The sequence below is a fragment of the Malaya genurostris genome, chromosome 1 (genome assembly GCF_030247185.1).
Source record: "Malaya genurostris strain Urasoe2022 chromosome 1, Malgen_1.1, whole genome shotgun sequence".
NCBI lineage: Eukaryota > Metazoa > Arthropoda > Insecta > Diptera > Culicidae > Malaya > Malaya genurostris.
The window spans coordinates 46,051,923-46,076,846 of record NC_080570.1 but is presented as its reverse complement, the minus strand read 5'-3'; the positions used below and the strand labels follow the sequence as shown (position 1 = coordinate 46,076,846).

General features: G+C 37.6%; 1 protein-coding gene across 4 annotated transcripts in view; it reads right to left on the bottom strand.

Annotated features, from left to right (window-relative positions):
- LOC131438637 (diacylglycerol kinase theta) overlaps nucleotides 1-24,924 on the bottom strand; it is a 58,972-nt gene that overhangs the window by 5,932 nt on the left and 28,116 nt on the right. For 2 of the 4 annotated variants that reach the window (XM_058608778.1, XM_058608803.1), the window contains exons 6-16: nucleotides 21,692-22,747; nucleotides 10,451-10,606; nucleotides 10,020-10,156; nucleotides 9,821-9,933; nucleotides 5,563-6,049; nucleotides 5,278-5,507; nucleotides 5,070-5,218; nucleotides 4,727-4,999; nucleotides 3,186-3,477; nucleotides 2,965-3,121; nucleotides 2,796-2,903 (exon numbers count right to left, since the gene is read on the bottom strand). In XM_058608778.1, coding sequence (XP_058464761.1) covers nucleotides 2,796-2,903; nucleotides 2,965-3,121; nucleotides 3,186-3,477; nucleotides 4,727-4,999; nucleotides 5,070-5,218; nucleotides 5,278-5,507; nucleotides 5,563-6,049; nucleotides 9,821-9,933; nucleotides 10,020-10,156; nucleotides 10,451-10,606; nucleotides 21,692-22,747 — 3,158 coding nt within the window. The remainder of the gene's footprint in view (nucleotides 1-2,795; nucleotides 2,904-2,964; nucleotides 3,122-3,185; nucleotides 3,478-4,726; nucleotides 5,000-5,069; nucleotides 5,219-5,277; nucleotides 5,508-5,562; nucleotides 6,050-9,820; nucleotides 9,934-10,019; nucleotides 10,157-10,450; nucleotides 10,607-21,691; nucleotides 22,748-24,924) is intronic. The other 2 variants (XM_058608788.1, XM_058608796.1) reach the window with 1 other exon arrangement.

Here is a 24,924-nt window from a genome sequence, read left to right as displayed (position 1 = left end):
ATCTAGCAGGTCCTTTCTCCAAGAGACATTTCACCGCATGACCTATGCGCCGAATTTATTACTCAACTGAAAATATCGTTTTGAGCATAAATCACTTAATTTGAAAATTCTGTTTTTGCCTTAGTTAGGTATGAACAAGCGGTAGCAAAGTCAAACTTCACACAAGTCGAAGCGATGCGGTGAATCCGCATAAGTGAAATTTTTCATACTTTTCGTTAACCGAAAAGTATCGCAAAAAAACACCCGTTTGATACACCAGAGCAAATGCTTCGTAATTAATGAAGTCAACTAGCTTTACTTGAAACATCAGAAAAATAATCATAAATCAACCGAGAGCAAACTTTTTCGGAAAACTAAAATCAAGGTAAAATGATTCTATTCTTTCCTCACAAATTGGCAAAATTTAAGGTGTTCGACTCGAGTCAGTTTCGAACCTGATTTTTATATCAGTTTTGCTCAAACCCCCGTTGCTAAATGCGAACCCAACTCAGTTTCGTGAAAAGTGTTTGTTTGATGAAACTACCCTGGGTCAGTTTCAGTTTTCTCAAGCAAATGCGTCAATAAAGAATATTCTCATAGGGAATGTTTGAATAAATTATTTAGATCAATCATGGCAATATGGGCCCCTTTCAAAAATGATTCCATGAATCTCGGATACTTCACCTTCTTTTTTATGGGTTCAATTTGAGATGACGCTTTACGTTAGAGCCCCAGTCAGTTTTTGTAGTCCAATGCAAAGTATATGTCATACATGTTTGTCACGAAGTAAATTTCCTTCTGGCGGTGCAGGACGCTCAACTGAACAATCCTAGCAGTGCTACATCATTGCTATTCTTTCCTAAGGCTACGATAGTTCAATTCACTGTCGATATTAGTGGTGGTGATACGAAGAAAATCATTCATTGCGGTACAAGTATTGCGTATGCACTTAAAGAAATCGATTCCTTACGTGGTCTTCGGTCAAAACAAACAAAAGTCGTAAGTCGCTATCCACCTACGAGAATCAGTTAGACCCACGGCAGAGACATTATGATATCAAGATATCCCACATTTCGCAAGCAAATCGTAATCGAAATATTTTTTGGCAAGCATGGCGCCCTCAGGCGAGTCCGCATCGAATCTCCTACATAGAAGTAGAGGGAAAGAAATGTCAAATTCGTGCACGTCAAAATAGCAGCACTGCGCACCCATACAATTGAAATGATATGTTCAGTGTGATGCCGTGCGATGGCGTAGCTGAAATGAAGATTGATTTCTTTTTTAAACTGCCCAAGAACAATGCAGTCTTTTAGGTTTTTTGGCCCCTAGCAAGATCAGTAGAGTAGAAGGGGGTTCTGCCGTGAACTAGCTTTTTTGACTTAAGTATTAAATGTAAACCAAGTTTACTTGTGTTGGTAATTTGTGTCTTACGTACATTTCATTTGGTACGTATGTCATATATGCAATGCAACCAGTTTATCGAAATGGTTTGAACGATTGAATTTAAAACAATCGTTTTTAGCAATAATTTATTTTCATTTATTTTATTTTATTGTTAACATTACTCATACGCTTGCAATGGGTATGTGTGCGTAAAAACAAAGTCCTGCGCTTCTTTCCTGATGGTTTACATTTGATCCTTAATAAATTTAATGATTCGCTTACTGTCTTCAAAGTGAAATTAAGCTTATTCTATGTGATAGTAGCGATCTTCGTGTATTCGTGACTAAAGGTGTGAAGTCGTTTTCAAAACACATGTTTTCGGGACGACAAAAGTGTTTTTCTATAGTTTGTCGCCCAGGAAAATATACCAGGTAAGTATTGCCCAAAATAAAATCTCCTGCATAAAATCATATATGTTTAAAAAAACGTTTTTCACGGAGTTGTCAAAGTTAAACTAAAAATGACCGTTGGGGTAATATTGTGCACTATTCAGAATAAAGTAAATTTAATATACTGACATTCAAATCTATTTTTAACGCAAGAGACCTTGAAATTTGTTTCTTTGATAGAATATCACGAATTTTTGTTTTTTCAAAGATTTTTTCTCTATGCCAAACATTTTTTATACATGATTGTGCTAAACTTCTTTCAATCAAACCACTAGTTTTCAAATGTTCCCCACAAAGTTCGACCGATGAAAACTATAAGGATAGTAACTGTACACTATTAAACTATAGCTAACAAAAAAGTTCATAAGATTGTGGTCGACTACAGGACAAGCAAATTTTACGCAAACTTCACATCCGCAATTTGTCCTCTACACCTAGAGAAAACTATTAAAATTGTCAATCTCCTGTGCTCCTATAACAGCAAAGGGCCGCTTTTTTATAACGGCTATGTCTCGATTCCAAGATGTTCTGTTCAGTTTCGCTCAATAAAAAGGCTTTTCATTTCACTTGTTACAAGAGGGAACATCAAACAAAATTGTGCTATGGGAATGGGAGATTCAATAGCGGTGAACTGATATTTGAACAGAAAGCATGCTGTTCCTCTATGATTTGGTTATCGTATCGTAGTAAAACAAAATATGATATGGGTGTTGTTCTGATTCTGTTTGGGAGTTTGCAAGTCAAGGTGACATGATGAAATGGAAGTTTCTAATGAGCAAATACAATATACAACATGCAGAATAATTCGCAAAGATCGATGAGGACTTCGTTGTGGTGTTCGTATTGTTATCGAAACCATATTACTTTGATGATTGATGAATTCAGGCAGGAATATTCCCAATTAGTAAAAAGCATCTCATGCAAATACAAAGACCAGGAGTATTCAGGTAGTGTAAACTTATTGACAAACCAAAGGACACTGACCTTTAGAGCAGATTTCAAAACAACCACATCCCCGGGGCTTTGTACCCAAGGTTCTCCATCGACTTGCACTGGTATATCTGAATGTAGATGAATTTTGATATGACCACCCTAGAAAAATACAAAAATATAATTTCACTTCACTTTTTGGATCAATCATCATCACACTCACCTGAGCTATTCGCATGGCAGACCGTAACCCGGACTGTATTTGGCCTAGGTGAACAACACCGGTCACTCCAACGACTTCGAGCATTCCATCCCAATGATTCGGTTTGCTGAATTGGTCTTCCTTCTCAGGTCCCCATGGATTGGCACCCGATCCCCAGCTGATAGAAACCATGCACTTTAGTGATCAAGGATTACACTAGAGAAAACAACAACGCCCCATACCTCAAAATATTCAAGATGATGATACCCTCGACTGGTGGCAGATCAACTACTTTGCCGTCCACCTCCAGTCGTAGCTCCTTGTGCAGTTCCTTCACCATCTTGCGGCCAACCATTTTGCGCAGTCCCATGGTAACGTACACTCCCTTGTTGTGCAGACGGGACTTGAATTTGTTCGGATTTTCCTCACGAGCATTGTGAAAGTCCAAACACAAATCAGCATCGATTCCGATACCGAAGTAGTTGTTCATCACGAATATTTGTGAATTGTCCTCGCTCTGGGTTGCACCGACAACTGTGTAGCGTGCAGCGAGATGGGAAAAGGGATAAAACAAACAATGACTTTAGGCTGGATTGACAATCGATGATTGGCCACTAACAGCTACAACACAGTAAGGCATCCAGACAAAGGCTGATAAATACTAATGGTTTAGAGGTCTGCTCGACTCGTTTAGTGGTTTTCTGTACAGATTTCATTTCGGTAAACTTAAGGATGTTTAACGTAAAAACTTTCAATTACTCTACGATCTAAAAATTACAAAATCGTTTCACACTGACGACTGGCATCAGTCGCATTTGCGTACAATTTCCAAAAAAAAAAAAATTGGGGGATTCTTATGATATACCGAGACTTGAGAAATAATGATACCCAAAATGGTTGTCAAGTTCTATCATATCTAAAAAAAATGGTCCTAACTGCATTGTATAATATGATCATATTCTGATCTTCAAATTTCGAACACGATTTTCAGTTTGTGTTTTGTTAGGCGCAAATGAGGTTATAGCTACTTTGTTATGTATTAATTAATACCTTTTCAAAGATGTTAGCAATTTCAATAGTGAAGAACTGTCCCACAACCGTGAACAAAATAGGAATGGATTTCGTATCGATATCTAACTAAACTACTACATACATCAATATCAATTACAACAACAGCAGTAATATAGCAATATGCAAAACATCGACCGCACAGTTTATGGAGCACGATTTCAATCAAATGCAGAGGCAGCCGGAATGCATTTCTTTTAAAAGAACGAAGTTTTGCATGTGTATTACACGTCGCAAAATGTCGAACGTAGGAAGGTATGACAGCAGCTAATAACAGTTACACGATCCGATCATGCTGGCAAGACGATGATTTATGAGCAGTGCATGTATGTTTGTTCTCGCATAGCAAACTATAATTGTTAGAAGGTCATTTTTATGTTACACAATGAAAAGAATTTAAGCTCAGCTCCAAATTCTTACGGAAACTATCTAAACGACAAATATGTGTTGTCATACTTTTTTCATATTTTGACTTGGACTTTGGAGCTGCTTTGAGGTTTAATGATCGTGATAACTGCAGTCGATTGCAAGTTTTATTTGACGAGCTTAATATATCTCGACAGCAGTTGATCACAGAAGATGGTCAACACGACAACTTTTTACTAATCGTTCCAAAGATGCAGATAAAATGTGGACAACGAATATAAGAGAACGGGCACATGTGTTTTGTGGTAGTTAAAAAATAATAGTAGTTCCACCGATAACAGCAAATGACCTTGACTTGTTTGACTTGCGCTGATCGTTGTCGCGGGATGATGATGTTGATTCTGTTGTTGTTGTGATTGTTGCTGTATTTTCTTCTTCTTACCCGCTGAGTTAGCCTGAGGTTTCGGTGCGGCATCCTCTGGTTTGTCCTCGGGATGGAAGACCACGGTCCAACGGTCCAGTCGGATTTCTTCAGCATCGATTACATCCCGTAGCAAGTTGAGAGGGTCCTCGCCGCCAGTGTAACCGGCACCCCAGCGGAGCACTCTGGCTAGATCGTTTCCTAAAATATTAATTAAAGATTTGTACTTTTCCGAACAGTAACCATCTAATTAGCGGATGTATCTACTTACCAGTTCCGAGTGGAACAATCGCACAAGGGGGACTAGAACATTGCGAATCCTGACCTACATTATCCAAGCATTGAAGTACCCAACCGATTGTACCGTCACCCCCGCAAACTAAAATTTTATAATCCTGAATGTATCTGAATACATACAGTCTAGTATGATAGAAAATAGAATTAGTTCAAAGTATTTCTCTCGGGGTAGTTCGAATTACCCAGGCAGTGGTCCTCCATTATCCAAATCAAATACTTGATATGGATTTAATAATTTACGAAAACTACTAATAAGCTCTAATCCTTGACATCCACCCGACTTAACGTTGACGAACACCAACAACGGCTGAACCCCAAGTGGAACCATGCTATGTTCGATGTTCGGTAACAGCAGTACCAGCAGAAGCTTCTCCTCATACTTGGATTCTCTCAAGGCTTGGAATGCTCGAACCTTAAAAAAATATAATCAGTCGGAAAACCGTCACCCATTGATACACTATACTTACAGCTTTGGATGCGTTTTCGTAGGTTATCACTAGCGATCCGTACTCATAGTAGATCGGACCGATACTACTAAACTTGTTCTCGAAACCTAGGAATTCAGTCAGTATGTGTTCATAGTTCCGCTGCGATAAGCCCGGAGGTAGATTGCCCACGAAAAGTGCGAGGTTCGGACCGTGTGGGTCCTGCTTTAGTTGCAGGTAGAACCGCATCATCTCCATCTGGCGTATTGAGTCCTTTCCGAGTTGTTTCATGATCTCCCAGGGGCGCTCGTTCCACGACAGTACCCGCTCAGTAACGCCTCGGTCGAGCAATATCTCCGAACAACGGTAGTCTTCTATGTGGTGTTCTTGCAGTCCGAATTTTTTCAATGACTCACTAATAAGATCCTTCACCGTAGTGTCGTTATCCACAGGAACGTTGACGTACGCGTTTTCCACCTGTAGCTTTCCAGGATAGACGCGCACGAAGCCATGGTCATTTTCCCGATCACTGAAAGTATGTGTGATTTGCATTAGTTCAAGGAAACACATAAAAAGAAGCTCTATATCTTTCTTCCACGAATAGAAGTCGGTGTAATGCCGTAGTGACATAAATAGTAAACACAATAAATGTGGTAATTCAGTCAATAGTTTTGAACAATTTGAGTCGAAGAGAAAATGCAAAGTATTAGCTTCATAGTTACAGACCAGCCGTGTATTGCCACTCCCCCACAATAACACCCACGTTCGAAGACAGATAAGCAAAGTGTTCCACAAGAAAGTAATGGAATTTTTGACGTAGAACTACGTATATCTTTATTATACTGACCTGAGTCTCATTTCGCAAGTTTCACACTTAGGAAACGTTACAAAATGACTGCAGAATAGATGTCTAAATAACTTTTTCTCTGTTCAGTTATTTCGAAAAAAAAATCGAAGAAAATATGTTCAAAAATAAAGAATAAAAGGTCTAAACGCAGAACACAAAAATCAACCTAACCTAGAACTAACGTAAGACTACGACGGGTGTTGATTCGAAGCGATATGAAACGATCAGTACAGTATCTGAATTGATATCAGCAGGAGCAAATAAATCCCGGATTAGTGATTCAATGCATTGGGCGCTGGTCTTCAAAACTTTTTGACATTTTGTACAATTTGCGGAAAAATAAAAAAAATACAGTACATACATTTTCAAAAACAGTTTATTTTGCAGTATGCATTTCATCTAACAATCGTTAATAAAAACAAAATAAAAGAGTTATCAGATAACATTTTTTCATAACCTCAATAGTTTTAATTCCCTTTTTCAAGGTATTTTTAAGTAGAATATAAAGTGAAAAAATGTACGAATTAATCATCGTACATTTTGCGGAAAAATAAAAAAAATACAGTACATACATTTTCAAAAACAGTTTATTTTGCAGTATGCATTTCATCTAACAATCGTTAATAAAAACAAAATAAAAGAGTTATCAGATAACATTTTTTCATAACCTCAATAGTTTCAATTCCCTTTTTCAAGGTATTTTTAAGTAGAATATAAAGTGAAAAAATGTACGAATTAATCATCGAACATTTTTTGCACATAAATTCAGTTATTTTTTTTAGGAAACGGATATATTTGACAATAATTTGGATTAAGTGTATTCCTTATTTTTGGTGAAGACAATTTTCTTTTGTTTTAAATCAACAAAATTTAGCAAAATTGTTGTGACGCGCTCTGAACAAAGATGAATAATAAAAAAAACATGTTGAATAGAAAAGAAGAAGACAAATCCATTTACTGTTTGCATCTAGGGAAGACCGGTACAAAATGGTCCCTTTTTGGTCTTGCGCAGAAAATAGTGCGAAAAATAATATTTTCACCCGGAACATCACAAACTTTTCGGAAGCTACAACCTTCAGATATAAAACCTATTTGGTTTGAGGTACATATCTCCACTTGTTTGGGCGTAATCTGGCTCTGACGGCACCAAGTTCGAAATCGAAAATCTCAAAATCGGTCCCCACCCATTGGTCAGTCTTATTTTGACCTAGGAAACAATCGCACATAACTAAATATTGTGTGTAAATGAATTTTTTTGCCTTATTGATATTTTGAATCTGTTTTGTACATGGAAAATATCATTCCAATTTGAAATGACAGATTTTATTAAAGAAATATGAAGAATTATCAGAAAAACATTTGTGAAATAAAATTTAAGATATTAAAGACCAATATTTAAGTGAATAGAAAACGTTTCACTCATAATCTAATGCATTGTCTGACTCAGGGAAACAATTCACGCACTTGAAAATGCTATCGCTTGAGCACTACATCCGCAGATGTCACCATGATCGACCGACACTCTTTTGGATGCTGCATTCACGTCACGCCAAATTTGTTTTTTTTTAGCTTACAATCACAAGCTTGTTTTTGTTTTATTGCGATTGATTTCACATGTCATTCAAGCGACATGGCAAAAAAAATGCGTATTTCATACCTGTGAAACTCGTGTGAGGATTGTTCTAATCGTTGTAATTGGAAATTTTGTTAATAGGTAAGATAACTGTGTTCCAGAACGAAGTTGAACATTTTGAAAGATAGCGGCGAACAGTCGAGTAAGTGGCAGTAGCGTATTGCAAATTGAAAGTTTCCCCAAGTTCTCGAAAAAATTTGTTCGAGCCTGTATGTTTGTTTTCTGTTGTGTGAGATACCTTCTTCGAGTGAAGTGGTGGTCTGGTTATTTGGAACGACAATATGATGAACACATAGTTTGTTATACGGATGGTTTCCTATTGAATGGTCGCGCTGGTGCTGGTATCTACTGCCGTAAAATGAGACTAGAGCAGTCTCATTCACTTGGTAGATACTGTTCTGTGTTCCAAGCAGAAATCTACGCGATTCTCTACATTCTGTACAGGGCCGCGGAAAGGAACCTGACATATTTTGTTCTCCGGTTACACTGAAACCAAACAAGGAAGGGAGATATCTAACATTGGGAAGTAGAAAAAAAAGGTTTATTTTCGTCTAGTAGTTTTCCATCATGGATCACTGGCGTGTCGCTCATCGCGTTTTTATTTAAAACTCGTTTTTGAAAAAAACAGTCGTACGCTACAACTATTCATAACGGACTTGTCTCGGCATAGTAACGACAATTTTACAACTCTGCAATTACAGGGGGAAGTGGCCACTAGACCACTGTCTAGCATTTGCTCGCGAACGATAAATGAGCTTCATAATCCGCCATAATTTCAACTGCTGAGTAATGAGGATCTTATTTGGATGAAACCACAAATCTTCCTTGACCATTCGAAGGAAAGAACGACCGCATGTTTCTTAACCGAACGCGGATCGAACTCGTTCAACAACGGACGCAGACCGGAAGTTTTATTTTAGTCACAGAACCTGTTTTTACGAAAAAAAAAATTCACCCATAGATTCACAGAAGACACCAGCATTTTCGGTTTTAATTTAAAATGTTTTTTGTTTAACTCACGAATAGTTGTAACGTATAAAAACGCGGTGAGCGACACTCCAGTGCTCCATGATGGAAAACTACTAGACGAAAATAGACTTTTATTCATCTACCGTGTTCAGTTTCTCCTTCCCTTGTTTGATTGCAGTGCAACCGGAGAACGAAATGTGTTAGGTTGATTTGTGCAACCCTGTATTTTAAGCATAGCAATAATTATTGTTATTTGGGAAACTACGACATGAAGGAAAATGAATTGATTTTAAACGATAAGGAGTAAACTACGAAGATATTTTGTGTTCTAAAATAATCTAATAGAATATAATAAAAGACGTAGTTCTACATGCCTTGTCCCATATCAATAATTTGAATATTATTAGACTAATTTTAGAGAAAAAAAATCTGGAGCAAAAATTCAACTACAAAGAGTGAAAGTGTTGTAAAAATAAGCTACTACATCAACGAGAAGACTCAAACAATCAGAGATATCTGAAAGAATCCTCTTTCTCAAAAGATTCAGCTTGAGTTCCTGCCTCTTAGAGGGAAACGCGGAACGTGTTTTGTACATAATTACTTTAAAAAGGGCTGCGTGAGCCAATCATTCTCATTATTCCGGCCTGTATGTTACTTGACGATGTGATAAAATCATTAGTCTTGTCATATTAAAAAACTGAGTTCAAATTCTCCAAAATAATTTAACCGGGTGGGATTACGCTGTATTTTATAAATAAAAGTAACACTTAAATGAAGTCAATGAATCCACAAAAAAGATAATTCAATTAAGTCATTGGTAAAAGTCATTCAATAAAATCTCAACAACTCACCGGAATCGTAGATATATCGCAGGCCGCTTTCCCTCTACCCGATGCAGGTTCAGAACCGGCGTCGGATCTTGCAATCTTACTTCATCACCGTAAAGATCAGTAAGAAAAAATAGCTGTAAATAAAAAGTCGGAACGTTAGTGGTTATGCAGGACTAGTTCAATTGATGAATATTTCGGATGAAAAAGAAACGCCACTTACATTTGAATCCCTGGCTATATGAAAGGCCCTCAAGGCGGTGGTCAGTAATTGTTCTAACGAGAATGTTCTAGGTACGGTGATGGCTCTAAATATTCTTCTTCGATATGAACAGTTGCCGTCGAATACTTTGATTGTTTCTACAGGCACAATTGGGAAGACAAAAAATGAGAATTATTTCAGTAAGAATCATATTCATGACAGAATCATAGCCCAGATGTAGTTCAAAGGTGTTCGAAACATAACAAACGATCGAGCAGTGAGGTGAAAACCGCTGCTTTATGACAGTGAGAGCCGCGCACGTGAGTTTTTCACCAACCGAATGCTGATCCTGCGAGTTACCCGCCGAACGCACTCACACTGATGACCGCACGGTCGCACGGTCGCACTCACTGCTGGTTCATACTTCAAAAATAACAAACGACGGCTCTTACCTTCATCACGTTCCTCTTTTTCCTTATCTTTCTTATCTTTATCTTTGTCGCTCTTGTGCGCAGAATCGGGTTTCGAATGAGTGCCAGAACTGCTCTCTCCCTTCGTTAGGTCATCGCAGCGTGCGTTATCACTTATTTCTTCTGAGATGCTGCGAGCTACAGTTTGACGCACGCACACCAGCAAATCGCGTTAGATGAGAGATGAAAATAACAAGAAGTAACGCATAGGTAAGTTGGTGCCGTAAAAATTCTGATTATAGTAAGATGTTGATATCGATAGTAATGAATATTATATCATTCGTATTCTATTTTCCTGTGCCGTTTCAATTGATCACTCATTTTTTTCGCAGCAAAATATACGAAGCAGAAGCGTTTGTCAATATATGTATACCCATGAAAGACTATTTGAATTACGGAAACATATTTATGCTAATTGTACTTCCACGTTTGCGAACAGGATAATAAGTAGGCTATGTAAAACAACCACCACATCGATAATGACGACAATAATGATGACGATGATTATGTGTATCTCATAAAGTAGGTGTAAAGAGGACCCAAGTATAGGACAAAGCAGTAAATTATCTCCCTTAACTTTATTGATTTTGCCTTACGAAGTGTAACGATGAAGTAGAACTCTCTCCCAGTTCACATCGGTTTGACATTCGTTTAAATGGGGAAGCTATTTCCAGCGAACGTTTCCTATTCCTATTCGAACAACTATAACAACAGAATCCTTCTACACTGACATTATAAAAAGATCATAGTGTTTTCCAATAATTGCAGATATACTTATTTTGCCCAGTAGGAATATAGCACGTATGTATTAGATCAGCTATTTTCAATTTTCAACGAGAGCCACTTCGTACGTCAATAATAGAAGTTCCGACAATCTGCTAAACCTCACATTCAATTTAAAAATTTTCAAACGCACTCGACAAAACGAGTGTAAAACTTATATTAACATGTAAAATAATGAAACAAAAATTATAGACCAACTGTGGATCGCTTTCTACTAAAATAAAACATAAATTCCAAATCTAGCTCTGTGCTTCTGATTTTGAAACGTATAGAACTATTCACTGAACATATAAAAATATAATGAAATAACGAAAAGGAAACTTGACAACTCGCTCTGTAAACTTGCCGAACTTTACCAATCTGCTGTCGTTTTCGCTTGATGCAAAACCTAACCCAGTTTCCACTCTAATTGCTGTCAATCCGTTTGTTTGAAACTAGTTTCAAACCTAGTTTCAACGTTGTTGAACCGAAAATCGAGTCAGTTTGGAACCTGGTTTTTATATCAGGTTTGCTAAAGCCCCCGTTGCTAAGTGCAAAATCAACACAGTTTCGTGTTTTGGCTGGCTTGATTCTTGACACCGCAATTCAAGCTCAGACGAAACGAGTACCTAGCGCGCAAACTAGTATGCGTTCTCCCAACCCATGGTGGGACAAAGAGTGCTCAGAGCTGAAAACGAAAAAAGCTTCAGCCTTCATCTCGTTTAGAAAGAACGGAACTCCAGATAATTATCGGAAATACGCGGCGTTAGAATTTCAAATGAAAAGTCTTATTAAAGCTAAGAAACGCGGTTACTGGCGAAGTTTTGTTGACGGATTAACGAGAGAAACAGCAATGAGCACTCTTTGGAATACGGCCCGACGCATGCGCAATCGAAATCACGCGAACGAAAGCGAGGAATATTCTAACCGCTGGATATTTGATTTCGCTAAGAAAGTATGTCCTGATTCTGTTCCGGAACAGAAGATATCCCGCGTCGCGACATTGAATACAAACGAAACACCGTTTTCGATGGTAGAGTTCTCACTTGCGCTCTTGTCGTGTAACAATAGAGCCCCGGGGTTAGACAGAATTAAATTCAACTTGTTGAAAAATCTGCCCGACTCTGCCAAAAGGCGCTTGCTGAATTTATTCAATAAGTTCCTCGAGGGTAATATTGTCCCACACGAATGGAGAGAAGTGAGAGTTATTACTATTCAAAAACCTGGAAAACCAGCCTCCGATCACAATTCGTATCGGCCGATTGCTATGCTTTCCTGTATCCGGAAATTGTTGGAGAAAAATGATTCTCTTCCGTCTAGACAATTGGGTCGAAACAAATGGATTGCTTTCAGGTACACAATTTGGGTTCCGCAGGGGCAAAGGAACGAACGATTGTCTAGCGTTGCTCTCAACAGAAATTCAAATGGCATTTGCTCGTAAAGAACAAATGGCATCAGTTTTCCTCGACATCAAGGGGGCATTCGATTCAGTTTCCATTAACGTTCTATCTGAGAAGTTGCATCAGCATGGTCTTTCACCAGTTTTGAACAACTTTTTATATAATCTATTGTCCGAGAAACACATGCATTTTGAGCATGGTGATTTGACGACAAAGCGATTCAGTTACATGGGTCTTCCTCAGGGCTCATGCTTAAGCCCCCTTTTATACAACTTTTACGTAAATAACATTGATGAATGTATCAACACATCTTGCACGCTAAGACAACTTGCCGACGACAGTGTTGTGTCTATTATAGGACCCAAAGCTGCCGATCTCCAAGGACCATTGCAAGATACCCTCGACAACTTGTCGACATGGGCTTTTCAAATGGGTATCGAGTTCTCTACGGAGAAAACTGAGCTGGTTGTATTTTCAAGGAAGCGAGAACCTGCGCAATTACAGCTTCAACTAGGGGGTGAAACCATAGCTCAGGTTTTCACATTTAAATATCTCGGGGTCTGGTTCGATTCCAAAGGTACCTGGGGATGTCACATTAGGTATTTGAAACGAAAATGCCTACAGAGAATCAATTTCCTTCGTACAATAACCGGAACTTGGTGGGGCTCTCACCCAGGAGACCTGATCAGGTTGTACAAAACGACGATATTGTCAGTAATGGAATATGGATGTTTCTGTTTCCGCTCCGCTACGAATATTCATTTCATTAAACTGGAAAGAATTCAGTATCGTTGTTTACGTATTGCCTTGGGTTGCATGCAATCAACCCATACGATGAGTCTTGAAGTGCTGGCGGGCGTCTTACCGTTGAAAAACAGGTTCTGGGATCTCTCATATCGACTGCTAATCCGATGCGACATTTTGAATCCGATGGTGATAGAAAACTTTGAAAAGCTCGTCGAGCTTAATTCACAAACCCGTTTTATGTCCTTGTATTTTGACTACATGGCTCAGAATATAAATCCTTCTTCGTTTGTTCCCAATCGTGTTCATTTTGTGGATACTTCTAATTCTACTGTGTTTTTCGACACATCCATGAAAGAGGAAATTCGTGGAATCCCGGATCCTGTACGCCCTCAAGAGATCCCAAAAATTTTTAATAATAAATTTAAAGAAGTCGACTGTAATAAAATGTTTTACACTGACGGATCATATCTAGACGGGTCCACTGGCTTCGGTATATTCAATGTAAATTTCACCGCTTCCTATAAACTCAGTGATCCAGCTTCAGTTTACGTCGCAGAACTAGCTGCAATTCAGTATACCCTTGAGATCATTGACACTCTGCCCACAGATCACTACTTCATTGTATCGGACAGTCTCAGTTCCATTGAGGCTCTCCGTTCAGTGAAGCCTGGAAAGCACTCACCGTATTTCCTGGGGAAAATACGGGAACAATTGAGTGCTTTATCTGCAAAATCATACCAGATTACCTTGGTTTGGGTCCCCTCACATTGTTCCATACGGGGCAATGAGAGGGCGGACTCGTTAGCCAAGGTGGGCGCACTAGAAGGTGATATCTATGAAAGACCAATCTGCTTCAATGAATTTTTCAGTTGCTGTCGTCAGAAAACTCTAGCCAGCTGGCAGAATACATGGAATAGTGGAACTCTGGGACGATGGTTACACTCAATAGTCCCACAGGTATCGACGAAAGCTTGGTTCCGGGGGTTAGACGTGAGCCGAGACTTTATTCGTGTAATGTCAAGGCTCATGTCTAATCATTATATGTTCAGCGCGCATCTCCGTCGTGTGGGGCTCGCCGAGAGTGGTGTCTGCGTTTGCGGTGAGGGTTATCATGACATCGAACATGTTGTTTGGACATGTGTCGAGTATTGTGATGCCAGGTCCCAACTCATAGGTTCCCTTCGGGCCCGAGGTATACCACCCTTCGTACCAGTCCGCGACGTCTTGGCAACTCGAAATCTTCCTTATATGACTCTCATCTATAACTTCTTGAAAACTATCAATGCTCAAATTTAGTGCTCTCCCTATCTCTTTCTCGTCTACAGCTCTACCGCACTCTTCTTTACGTTGCTGGAAGTATGGCCTGTGTAAACGATGCTTCGGAGCATGCACCTGCCTTGAACTGACTGAGTTGCTGGAAGCTACCCAAAAACGTCACATCAACGTCAGAACACACCAACGAAGCATCCCAATCCAGAATAATCTCTTCATTGCTACAAGCTGCAAAACATGAAGATTCATCGAACGCAAAATGTGTCTAAAAGATGTATGCCACAAACCAATGATGTATTCAAATTTCAATTCAATACTGTGTAGGTCCCACCCTCCCTATGTCCCCTTATTAACTGGGGAGTATGCCGCCCCGTAATACGGCATCCCTTTCTCTCCCCCTAACAACAAGACAATCGGCCACGTTAAGCTAAAGCAAATGAGCCTAATAAAAATTTTATTTGAAAAAAAAAAAAAAAAAAAAAACACAGTTTCGTGAAAAGTGTTTGTTTGATGAAACTACCCTGAGTCAGTTTCAGTTTTTTTGAGCGAAAACGACATATCTAACTGTTTTGTCGATTCAGTCATCCTTGATAAACTAGGAAGCACATTTAAAAGGGAATCCTATTGAATAATGAGCTAAACGTGAAAAAATGTGTCGCAATATTTTAATATTAAAATATAAAACTCATATAAGCTTAAACTCAAAAATAGTACGACTAAAGACATTAGTTTCCAGTTTGTATTACGTAACACCTTCAACCTGTAAACGTTCGGAAATGAATATATAAAATGTGTATTCTTTGATGTTTAATTCACTTTCATTTTATTTCATTTAACAAAACTCATAATTGAGTGACATGTCACTCAAGTGCATAAAAAGTGTACGCATTCAAAATTTGAGTTACCCCACAATTTTTTAGTTGAAGAACGAAACTGTCAAAATTTGAGCAATGAGTGTAGCTCAAAATTGAACTTTAGCACTCAAAATTAAGAAATGCTTTTTCGCTTATGTATAAAAACCTGAAATCACTAGAAACGAAACACAAGAACAATTAAAAACCGATTAATTTTGACCGGTTTGATGTCCAAATTGAACGATTTTGATACCGCTGTATTGTGCTTCGCACTTAGAATAATTGAAACCACAAAATTTCTATTGAAATCATCTATGATTGATGAATGATTGTTTCAAAAACCGTTCTAGAAATGGCAATCCGAGAGTGAAAATGCACTGAACTGCACGCAGTTGTAGTATTATTTTCACTCAAATGTCCGAAAAATCAACGCATAATTATATACGAAAGAACTCATAGCTTGAGTAAATTTTACTCAAATCCATACACAAATTTTAACATGTTGTTCCAGTTTATGAATTTGATATAATCGCAACTCGAATCATGAGTAATGATAAAAAAACGTGTACAATTTGATTTGTTGTGTCTTTCTTTCTTGTCAAAAAATCTTTAAATTCCGATTTAATTTAAAAGTGAGTGCTATACGTGTTGAAATCGTCAAAAAAGTTTGTAGTAATCGATGTAGCACCTGGGTTCGATTTCCAACCTCGCACAAAGGATCAAACAGTTTTTTTTCTGGGCCGAAGAGGCGAATAACTTTAAGGTTAAGAACTCAATAATTGAAACACAAAAAATAGTACAATATGTAATGTTCATAAGCAAGAAGTGACCATGACCGACTTTCTCTCCTGATTCGTATAGCCCAAGTAGTACGCTAAATTGCTGATCCGTATTTTCATACTGATTGTGCAACTTATCAAGTTAGTTTATATTACTATTCTGGCAACTGCTGTATTATTGAAAAAGCGCAGAGTTGTTCTACAATGATTTTTAGGTAGCATTGTGAAACTTAACAGTGATAAATTGCAAAACCGATTTCAATATGTGTAAACATCTGTGTAAACATGTCTAACATAACATCTAACAATTCTAAAACAATGACTTCGCGAGGGTTTCCAAATGACTTCGCGGAGGGTTTCCAAAATTAATTTTCTTTTCGCCGTGTTTTCCCTATCAAATTGAAGACTTTGTTGGACTCATTGACAGTCTGTGATCGTTTTCGGATATCTTATTTTTTTTAATCTGGACAACATATTGAGGATCTGTGAAACACAGATTAATCTGTGAGTCTGGCATCTCTACTGACAACTACACGGAGAAAAATGGAACTCGTTTAAAATAACAAAACAGTCAGTAGGTTTTTAAATCTGATTTCTGTTAAGAAATCTAAGCTAGAATATGATTGCTTTGAACCAATTTCTTCCTTCAAAATTATATCTGTTTGATTTGAAGCAAAATTTAGCCCTAGGCTAACGAAAAAATGATTTGTTACGGCTGATTTCATTGCTGAAATTTATTACAAGTCAGCAGAAGTTTAGTTGATGTTATTGGCAAAGTAATTGTTGATCAATCATGATTTACCTTTGGCATAAACAAAAATTATTGTTTGAAAGAATTGGATCAGTTTTATTTCTTATTTACTAGAAAATTTTCACTCTCGTGGATAAACAAAAAAGTTTTCACGTGTTTTATCTTAGCTTTTTAAGAAAATATATTGATGCAACATCTCTATCTTGACCGAACTGATGAAGCACGGAATCATTGGATACAATAGAAATTTATATACCAGGGTTTGATTGTGGTATGTGAATATCTCGATCGTCCTACGAAAAAAGCGCTTAACTGCTCTTGCAAGCATTCGACCATTTGAAAATGGATGTAAATCGATTTATGATTTTCAGGGCTTGCAAATTATTTGCAGGGCTAGCAACGAATATTAACAAAAGAGTTTCTCCCTCTGTGCTATTCACACACATTCATATGTCGGGTAAAATTCACAGCGCAACCTAAGCAAGGAGAGCTGCTTCGTTCGTTCATTAGTTCATAAATATGAGGGCCAGCTGATAACTATGCTTCATGAGGTTAGTGTTTGATGAATGGTTCTCATATTGAAGATGCCTATGAGAAAACTAGATTCAAAACAATAACTAACTTTTAGTTCCGATGAATATTAATTTAAAGAACATTGATAATAGTCTTTCTAGGATATATACACAGTCACACACAGTTACACAGCCAAAAAACAAAAGTATCGTTTTGAAAATGTGCTCAAATGCTAAATTTATGCTCTATAATGTTGCAAATATTTTGGAAAGTTGATCAAATTTGATCTTGGAGTACAAACATTAAGTTAAAAATGATTTCTGCAAAACCTACACTGAAAAACACCTTAAACATTGCCTGTATGACCTTGCTTCGCGTCTTGTAGCAAGCCGTGAAGCAAAGTTCTCCATTCTTGTACAGTACCAACGAATGCGAACCCTTTATTGCATTGCTTGGCCATGGTTTGCTTAGTATACAAGCCCTGTTGATTTTAACAAACGAGAGCGTAAGTTGATTGAACTAATCATTCTAAGTTATTATCTTATCATTTGTTTTAACAAAAAAAAAAATGTAAATTTAAGGATAATCATGTATTAAATTTAGGAAAGTTCAATCATTTCAAACTGATTTTTCAAGATAAATTTACTGTGAAATTGACCAATAACGCTCAAAGCAAATATTTGTTTTTAACGATTTATTAATTTTTAGTTTGACGTAAAGCCGCCATGACTAAGTTCAGTTTTTGCAATGACTGAGCGGAAATATATATTGGAGAAGCCAAGTGAAAGAATAACTAACAGAAAAGATGAATTTTTGGAAAAAGATACGCTCAGAGACAGGACTCGAACCTGCGTTCTTATGCATTCCGTGCATACGCGCTACCATTTCGCCACACTGATCTTGTTTTAGTCACTCTAAAACTCGAAACAGACATAGTAGCAACGTACATCGAACATGGTCTACATCCTAATAAGTATAAAGCGAGAGGACTAGTGTTTGATGGACAGAGAAGATGTTTGGATGTAAGGTATCGGTCGGGTGACGGCCAGGATGTAGACCATGTTCGATGTACGCGCTATTGTGTCTGACTGGCGTTTTAGAGTGACTAAAACAAGATTCAGAGTGGCGAAATGGTAGCGCGTATGCACGGAATGCATAAGAACGCAGGTTCGAGTCCTGTCTCTGAGCTTATCTTTTCCCAAAAATTCATCTTTTCTGTTAGTTTTTCTTGCACTTGGTTTCTCCAATATAAAGGGTGATTTTTTAAGAGCTTGAGAACTTTTTTAAACAATAAAACGCATAAAATTTGCAAAATCTCATCGGTTCTTTATTTTAAACGTTAGATTGGTACATGACATTTACTTTTTGCAGATAATTTCATTTAAATGTTGACCGCGGCTGCGTCTTTGGTGGTCCATTCGGAAAATCCGCTTTTTTATCGACAAATTTTGTTCAGCGATGAGGCTCATTTCTGGTTGAATGGCTACGTAAATAAGCAAAATTGCCGCATTTGGAGTGAAGAGCAACCAGAAGCCGTTCAAGAACTGCCCATGCATCCCGAAAAATGCACTGTTTGGTGTGGTTTGTACGCTGGTGGAATCATTGGACCGTATTTTTTCAAAGATGCTGTTGGACGCAACGTTACAGTGAATGGCGATCGCTATCGTTCGATGCTAACAAACTTTTTGTTGCCAAAAATGGAAGAACTGAACTTGGTTGACATGTGGTTTCAACAAGATGGCGCTACATGCCACACAGCTCGCGATTCTATGGACATTTTGAGGGAAAACTTCGGAGAACAATTCATCTCAAGAAATGGACCGGTAAGTTGGCCACCAAGATCATGCGATTTGACGCCTTTAGACTATTTTTTGTGGGGCTACGTCAAGTCTAAAGTCTACAGAAATAAGCCAGTAACTATTCCAGCTTTGGAAGACAACATTTCCGAAGAAATTCGGGCTATTCCGGCCGAAATGCTCGAAAAAGTTGCCCAAAATTGGACTTTCCGAATGGACCACCTAAGACGCAGCCGCGGTCAACATTTAAATGAAATTATCTTCAAAAAGTAAATGTCATGTACCAATCTAACGTTTAAAATAAAGAACCGATGAGATTTTGCAAATTTTATGCGTTTTATTGTTTAAAAAAGTTCTCAAGCTCTTAAAAAATCACCCTTTATATTTCCGCTCAGTCATTGCAAAAACTGAAATATTTGTTATATTTACGCAAATATTGACAAAAACAGACTAATCATCTGGGCAAACTTAATTATCTTGTTTTATAGTTTCAAGCAACAATACTTAGAAATATCAAACTAAATGTTTCCTTGGCACTATTTCAATAAAATAAATCGTTCCGTGCAACCTCAATTTGATTATTTTTAGATACAATTTTTTTTCTCTGCTTGTATAAGGTTGCCACCTGCATGGGCCTCGCCCGGTGCTGTCGGGCCTAGAATAAGCTTCCGGGCTACCGGGCCGCGGCGAAACCGACGACCTCAGATGATTCATGTTTAAACTCGTTATGACAGAAAATAATCATTAGCTAAGCTAAACTGAAAAAAGCTAAACTGAAAATTTTATTAAACAAAAAACTGCAAATACGAAAATAGGGTATTCTTTAAACATTCACGAAATTAAGGGAATTCGCTAGGATGTCAAAGAATGAGACACAACAATCAAATCTCATTCGAATGTGCCTCAAAAAATCTCATTTGAAATTTTAAAAAACACGATTTATAATTTTTAAAGATTAGCTTTGCATTTAATTTTTTTTAATTTTTAGCAATTTTTGCTAAAAGAAACTAGCAACAAATTTTTTTCTGGGAATTTTTTTATCTGTATTCATTTTCGATCAAGATATTATGATTGTTCAAGACTTTTAAACTGATGCAGACTCAAATCTCACATTTCGAGAGCTTGATGTCTTCGGTAATTAGCACATTACCCATCGAATGAAAAATTGTTACAAAGACCCGAAACAGTCAGTTTAGACAAAACCATGCGCATCTCCTATGCATCGTAGATCTTCCGGTAATAAAAATAATATGGTGCAATGAATTCTCAAGTACGTTTCCAATATCAGGTATTATATAACGATTTTTTTATATTTGCGGCATAACAAGAAAAGTTGAAAAAAGCATCTTCCTTCGAATGCAGGATCTTTTTTTCCAAATTACTGCCGGGCGAGGAATGTATCCCTATGCGTGTAGGAGCGCTCCAATGAAATGAACAGTGCGTCCAAATATTAAATGATTTAAGATGTAATGTAGCCGCGGTTACAGAACGATGATTTTCAATAATGTGTATTTAGAAAATAATGAAATTGATTCATGGTCGTTCAAGCTATCGGTAATACTACTTTAATTAAATACAGACAAACTATGTTGGATGATATTGTCTGCGGTGTCAGTAGACTGTTCGTTAAATTTATTAGTACTACTAAGCGAAAAGTTATGGTTTGATGAGTTATATATACAAATAAAACATAAAAATATGAATTTCTTTACGAAATTTTATACGTTGAGTTAAATGACTTGAGGTGGTGGATTAACTAATGCACGCTGGGCATTACAAAAGCATTTTGATATAGATAGATAAATCATATTAAATTTAGGTTCTAGCTTGCCATCCAACAACTGTAGTTTCATATCGCTCATGATTCTGACAGCTTCCTATATGAGCATAAATTATGAAAGGTGGAGAGAAGAGACCACTCTTTGTGTGCACTCTATACGCTTTTGTCGGGTACCCTGATGGCGATGCGAATCATATAAAAGGATGTCGAAAATACATATTTCGATTTGATATTTCTGACATACAACAGTTTCCATCATAAAAATAATATTACCATGAATCTGGCAGGATGTCAGAGCTTTCGCTTGAAACAATTCTATATATTTGAAATTCATTTTCTTCCCGTTTTACCTGGCAAACATAGGACTATAATACGTTCGATATAAAATAAATAACAATCTAATCGAATAGAATGCAAACACAACAGGGATAAAATCAATATTTCTATATAATATCAAAAATACTATTCAAAATAACTGTTATTTGAGCAATCGAAACAAACATTTGAAAACTAAAATGAAAAGCAATAAACACATTTCCATAAAAACAAAGCATAAAGATAACAATCACCTCTACGCACTCTACATCCCGTTTTACTCCATCCCATTGAGCACTTCCGCATCCGACGGTAGATCCTACCGAGCAAATGACCTCTTCGGTTTTCCTTATCATTCCCTACCAAAGCGACGGTTCGAGCATTTAATTCAGTACCTGCTTCGCTACTACTACCAACATCGACTACCTCCGTCCCGGCACTACCACCAACTTCACTAGCAATACTAGCACCAGCTGCATCACCAACAACAATTGCATCGTCAAGCCCAGGTATGGCAAACGGGAGCCCGGTGGATGCAGCCAGTGTGTCACAAACCTCGCTTCGGTGATCCATCGTTACGGCATCCGCAGCATCGTCGTCGATGAACACAAAACTACTGACGTCACTGTAGGATAGAACCCTCCGTTCCTCCCCGATATGTCTCCTCACGTCCGCAAGTGCATCATGACCTAGCTTTTCTTTCGACGGCACTAGTAGCACATCCCGCTGCCCGTTCGTGGCAACGTGCCAACCGCAGTCACTATTCCTCCTCCGCTCGCCACCATCCGCGTCGTCAGTTTGCATCGTTGTCACCGATGCAGTGGCTGAATTCGACACTGACGTCACATTTGAACTAATTTTCGATACCGAGAGCATCGGTGATGGACAGGTAGAGCATAGAATTGAGTCATCACTGCACCGTGGAGAATGTTTCTTCGGTCGATCTTTTGCGCGCAGAAACAGTCTTGCTTTGGGTAGCATTTTCAAACGTTTCGGAATGCTGTTGCTTTGATCCTGGAAGGACTTACTTCGCATGACCATATCTTTCGGTGCCAGCTTTGCCCGTTGCAATGCCGGATGAATTAGGTTCTTACTGGCCAGCGGTTCGAGCTGTTGCAGAGCTTTGTAGTCCGTACCCAACAGTAACAAATCGTTATCACTGGAGAAACGCTGCTGACTACCGAACTCCTGGTCATCGCAGTCATCATCGAAGAAAGTAAACACGGGCAGCTTTTGTCTGGCTGGCTTCGAGTCTTCCTCCGCAGAGTCGGTCGCGTCAAAATCCGGTTGACCGATGGTCCACAGTTCCGCTACATCAGAGGACCACCAGCGCGGATTCGACAGGCAGATGTAATAACGGCAAGTTGGACGATTGTTTTTTTTTGATTGCGTTAGTTTGTGTAACAACAACGAGAGCATAGAGAGCATTCGATAGCGTTGGCGAAGGATGTGCGACATTGAACCGATAAGTACACATAAAAATAAAAGAGAGGTGAAAGAAAAGAAATAAATTAAAAAATGGTCGAAAGTAAAGGTAAGGTAAATGGAAAAAAGTTGATCAAAGATGCAAATGAGTATACAACAATAAAAATACAACAAAACTTTCGGTCTAAGAGTACACAATTAACTATGGCTGAGGGAAATAACACAATAAAACAAATTTGACTTAAATCCACATCTGAAACGTGTTTTAAATGGGTATGTTTTGTAATCAAACCCAATTTGCTCAAGGTAAACTATTTCTATTTTGAATATAGTAAAATATTTCTGTTTCATGTTTTTTGTTAATCTTACTTTTCTGTGTCGTAGGTCACCGAATCACGTATTACCCTCATATAAATTAATTATTTATTCAACGATAAATCCCATTTTTCACTTTATTTCTCGACGAATCATTGAGTAAAAAATGGTCTAGAAAATCAAGACAAACATTTGGAAAAGGCAAAATTTTTTAACTGATGCATTCGAATAAACAGACGATAACAATTGTAACCTAACATCCTAATGTTATTTTACAAACGAAGCCTTAATTTTATAATCACTTAAAACACTTACATCGTTCAAACTCTCCCAGATCGAAACACTAAATTACAACTGTTCGCAGCGCAACTTCAAACACTATTTATTCGAAATAGAGTTTTGTTTTGGAAAATTATGTTGCGGTTAACGTGATAACTCCAAAACTTTTTCACAAATATCCGTATTTTTTCAAATTGGCAAAACATGCGAAAAGCTGAGAAACTGAAATTAATCGTGTGCTTTTTGCACAAACCGGTAAATTTGCAACCAAAAACCTTTAAATGTTACATGATTTTATGTTTAGAATTTTGAACATCGAAAAAACAAATGTTTTGTTCCCGATTCTCGATCATTATTCATTATACATTATTCAAGAAAACAAACAAACAAATTTAATTTTCTGGATTTGATCTACAAACGGAGCGGGAATAATACCCAACGGTTGATTTTTTTACGTACTTTTGTGCGTTTTTAAAAGCCGCCTTTCCTTCGCTCTATCGATGATTGCCAGGAAACAATGAGAAAAAATACCCAACAACGAGTATTCAATGCGGGAAGTTGAAATGCCACATGCAATCTACAGTTAAATATAAAAAACTCAACCCTTTAGTAATACCAACTTCCTGTTTAGTACTTTGCACATGGGATCATATGGAAACTAGTGATCCTAATACAAACAGGGATGCTTCTAATTGGACTGTTAAAAGCGATTCCAATCTACTTGTTGTTCGTTTTTCACCATCAGGGGGAATATTGATACTAAATAGTGAGAATATGATATTTGAAAGAAAAAAAATTTCAAATGTTTTGTACTGATTTTTCACTGAATTTGAGCAAACCTGATGGATACACTTTATTTGTTGCTACAAGTGTGATACTTCACAAAAAAAACAAACTCTATTTGTTTAGTTACTCTTTCAATTATTGTGATGTGATTCAAATTTTTTTTTTGTTACACAATTCTGTTTGAAAGTCGAATGTTTTGTGTAACATTTTATGCAAAAGTTGAGTGATGAATATGGAAACCGCTTGATGATTAGTAGAAGAGAAAGTAAACAAAGAGAAACTGTCACTTGCTCTTACGGCCTTCTGGAAAATCAACCGAGGTATGTGCACAAATAATCTTATTATCGCATTTCACGAGACGGCTTGATGACAAATCGGAGATTTGCTTAGGAAAGATCTATCAGCCAATTTTTAAACTACAAATTTATAGATTCGCTTGAATGTTTTAGAATTTGTAGTAGTTTCTAGAATCCGTAGAAAACCTGTTTTGAACCGGCAGTTCATCATCTGCTTGAACTGATGTGTCCCGGACGTACTGACTATCAGAAAAACGTCCATCTTTTTTTTATTTCAATGATCTTCTCCTCTGAAATGTTGACAAAGCCGCATTGTATATTATAGATGATGAGACATATGTGAAAGCAGACTTCCGACAGCTTCCGGAACTCCTGTTTTTAACTAC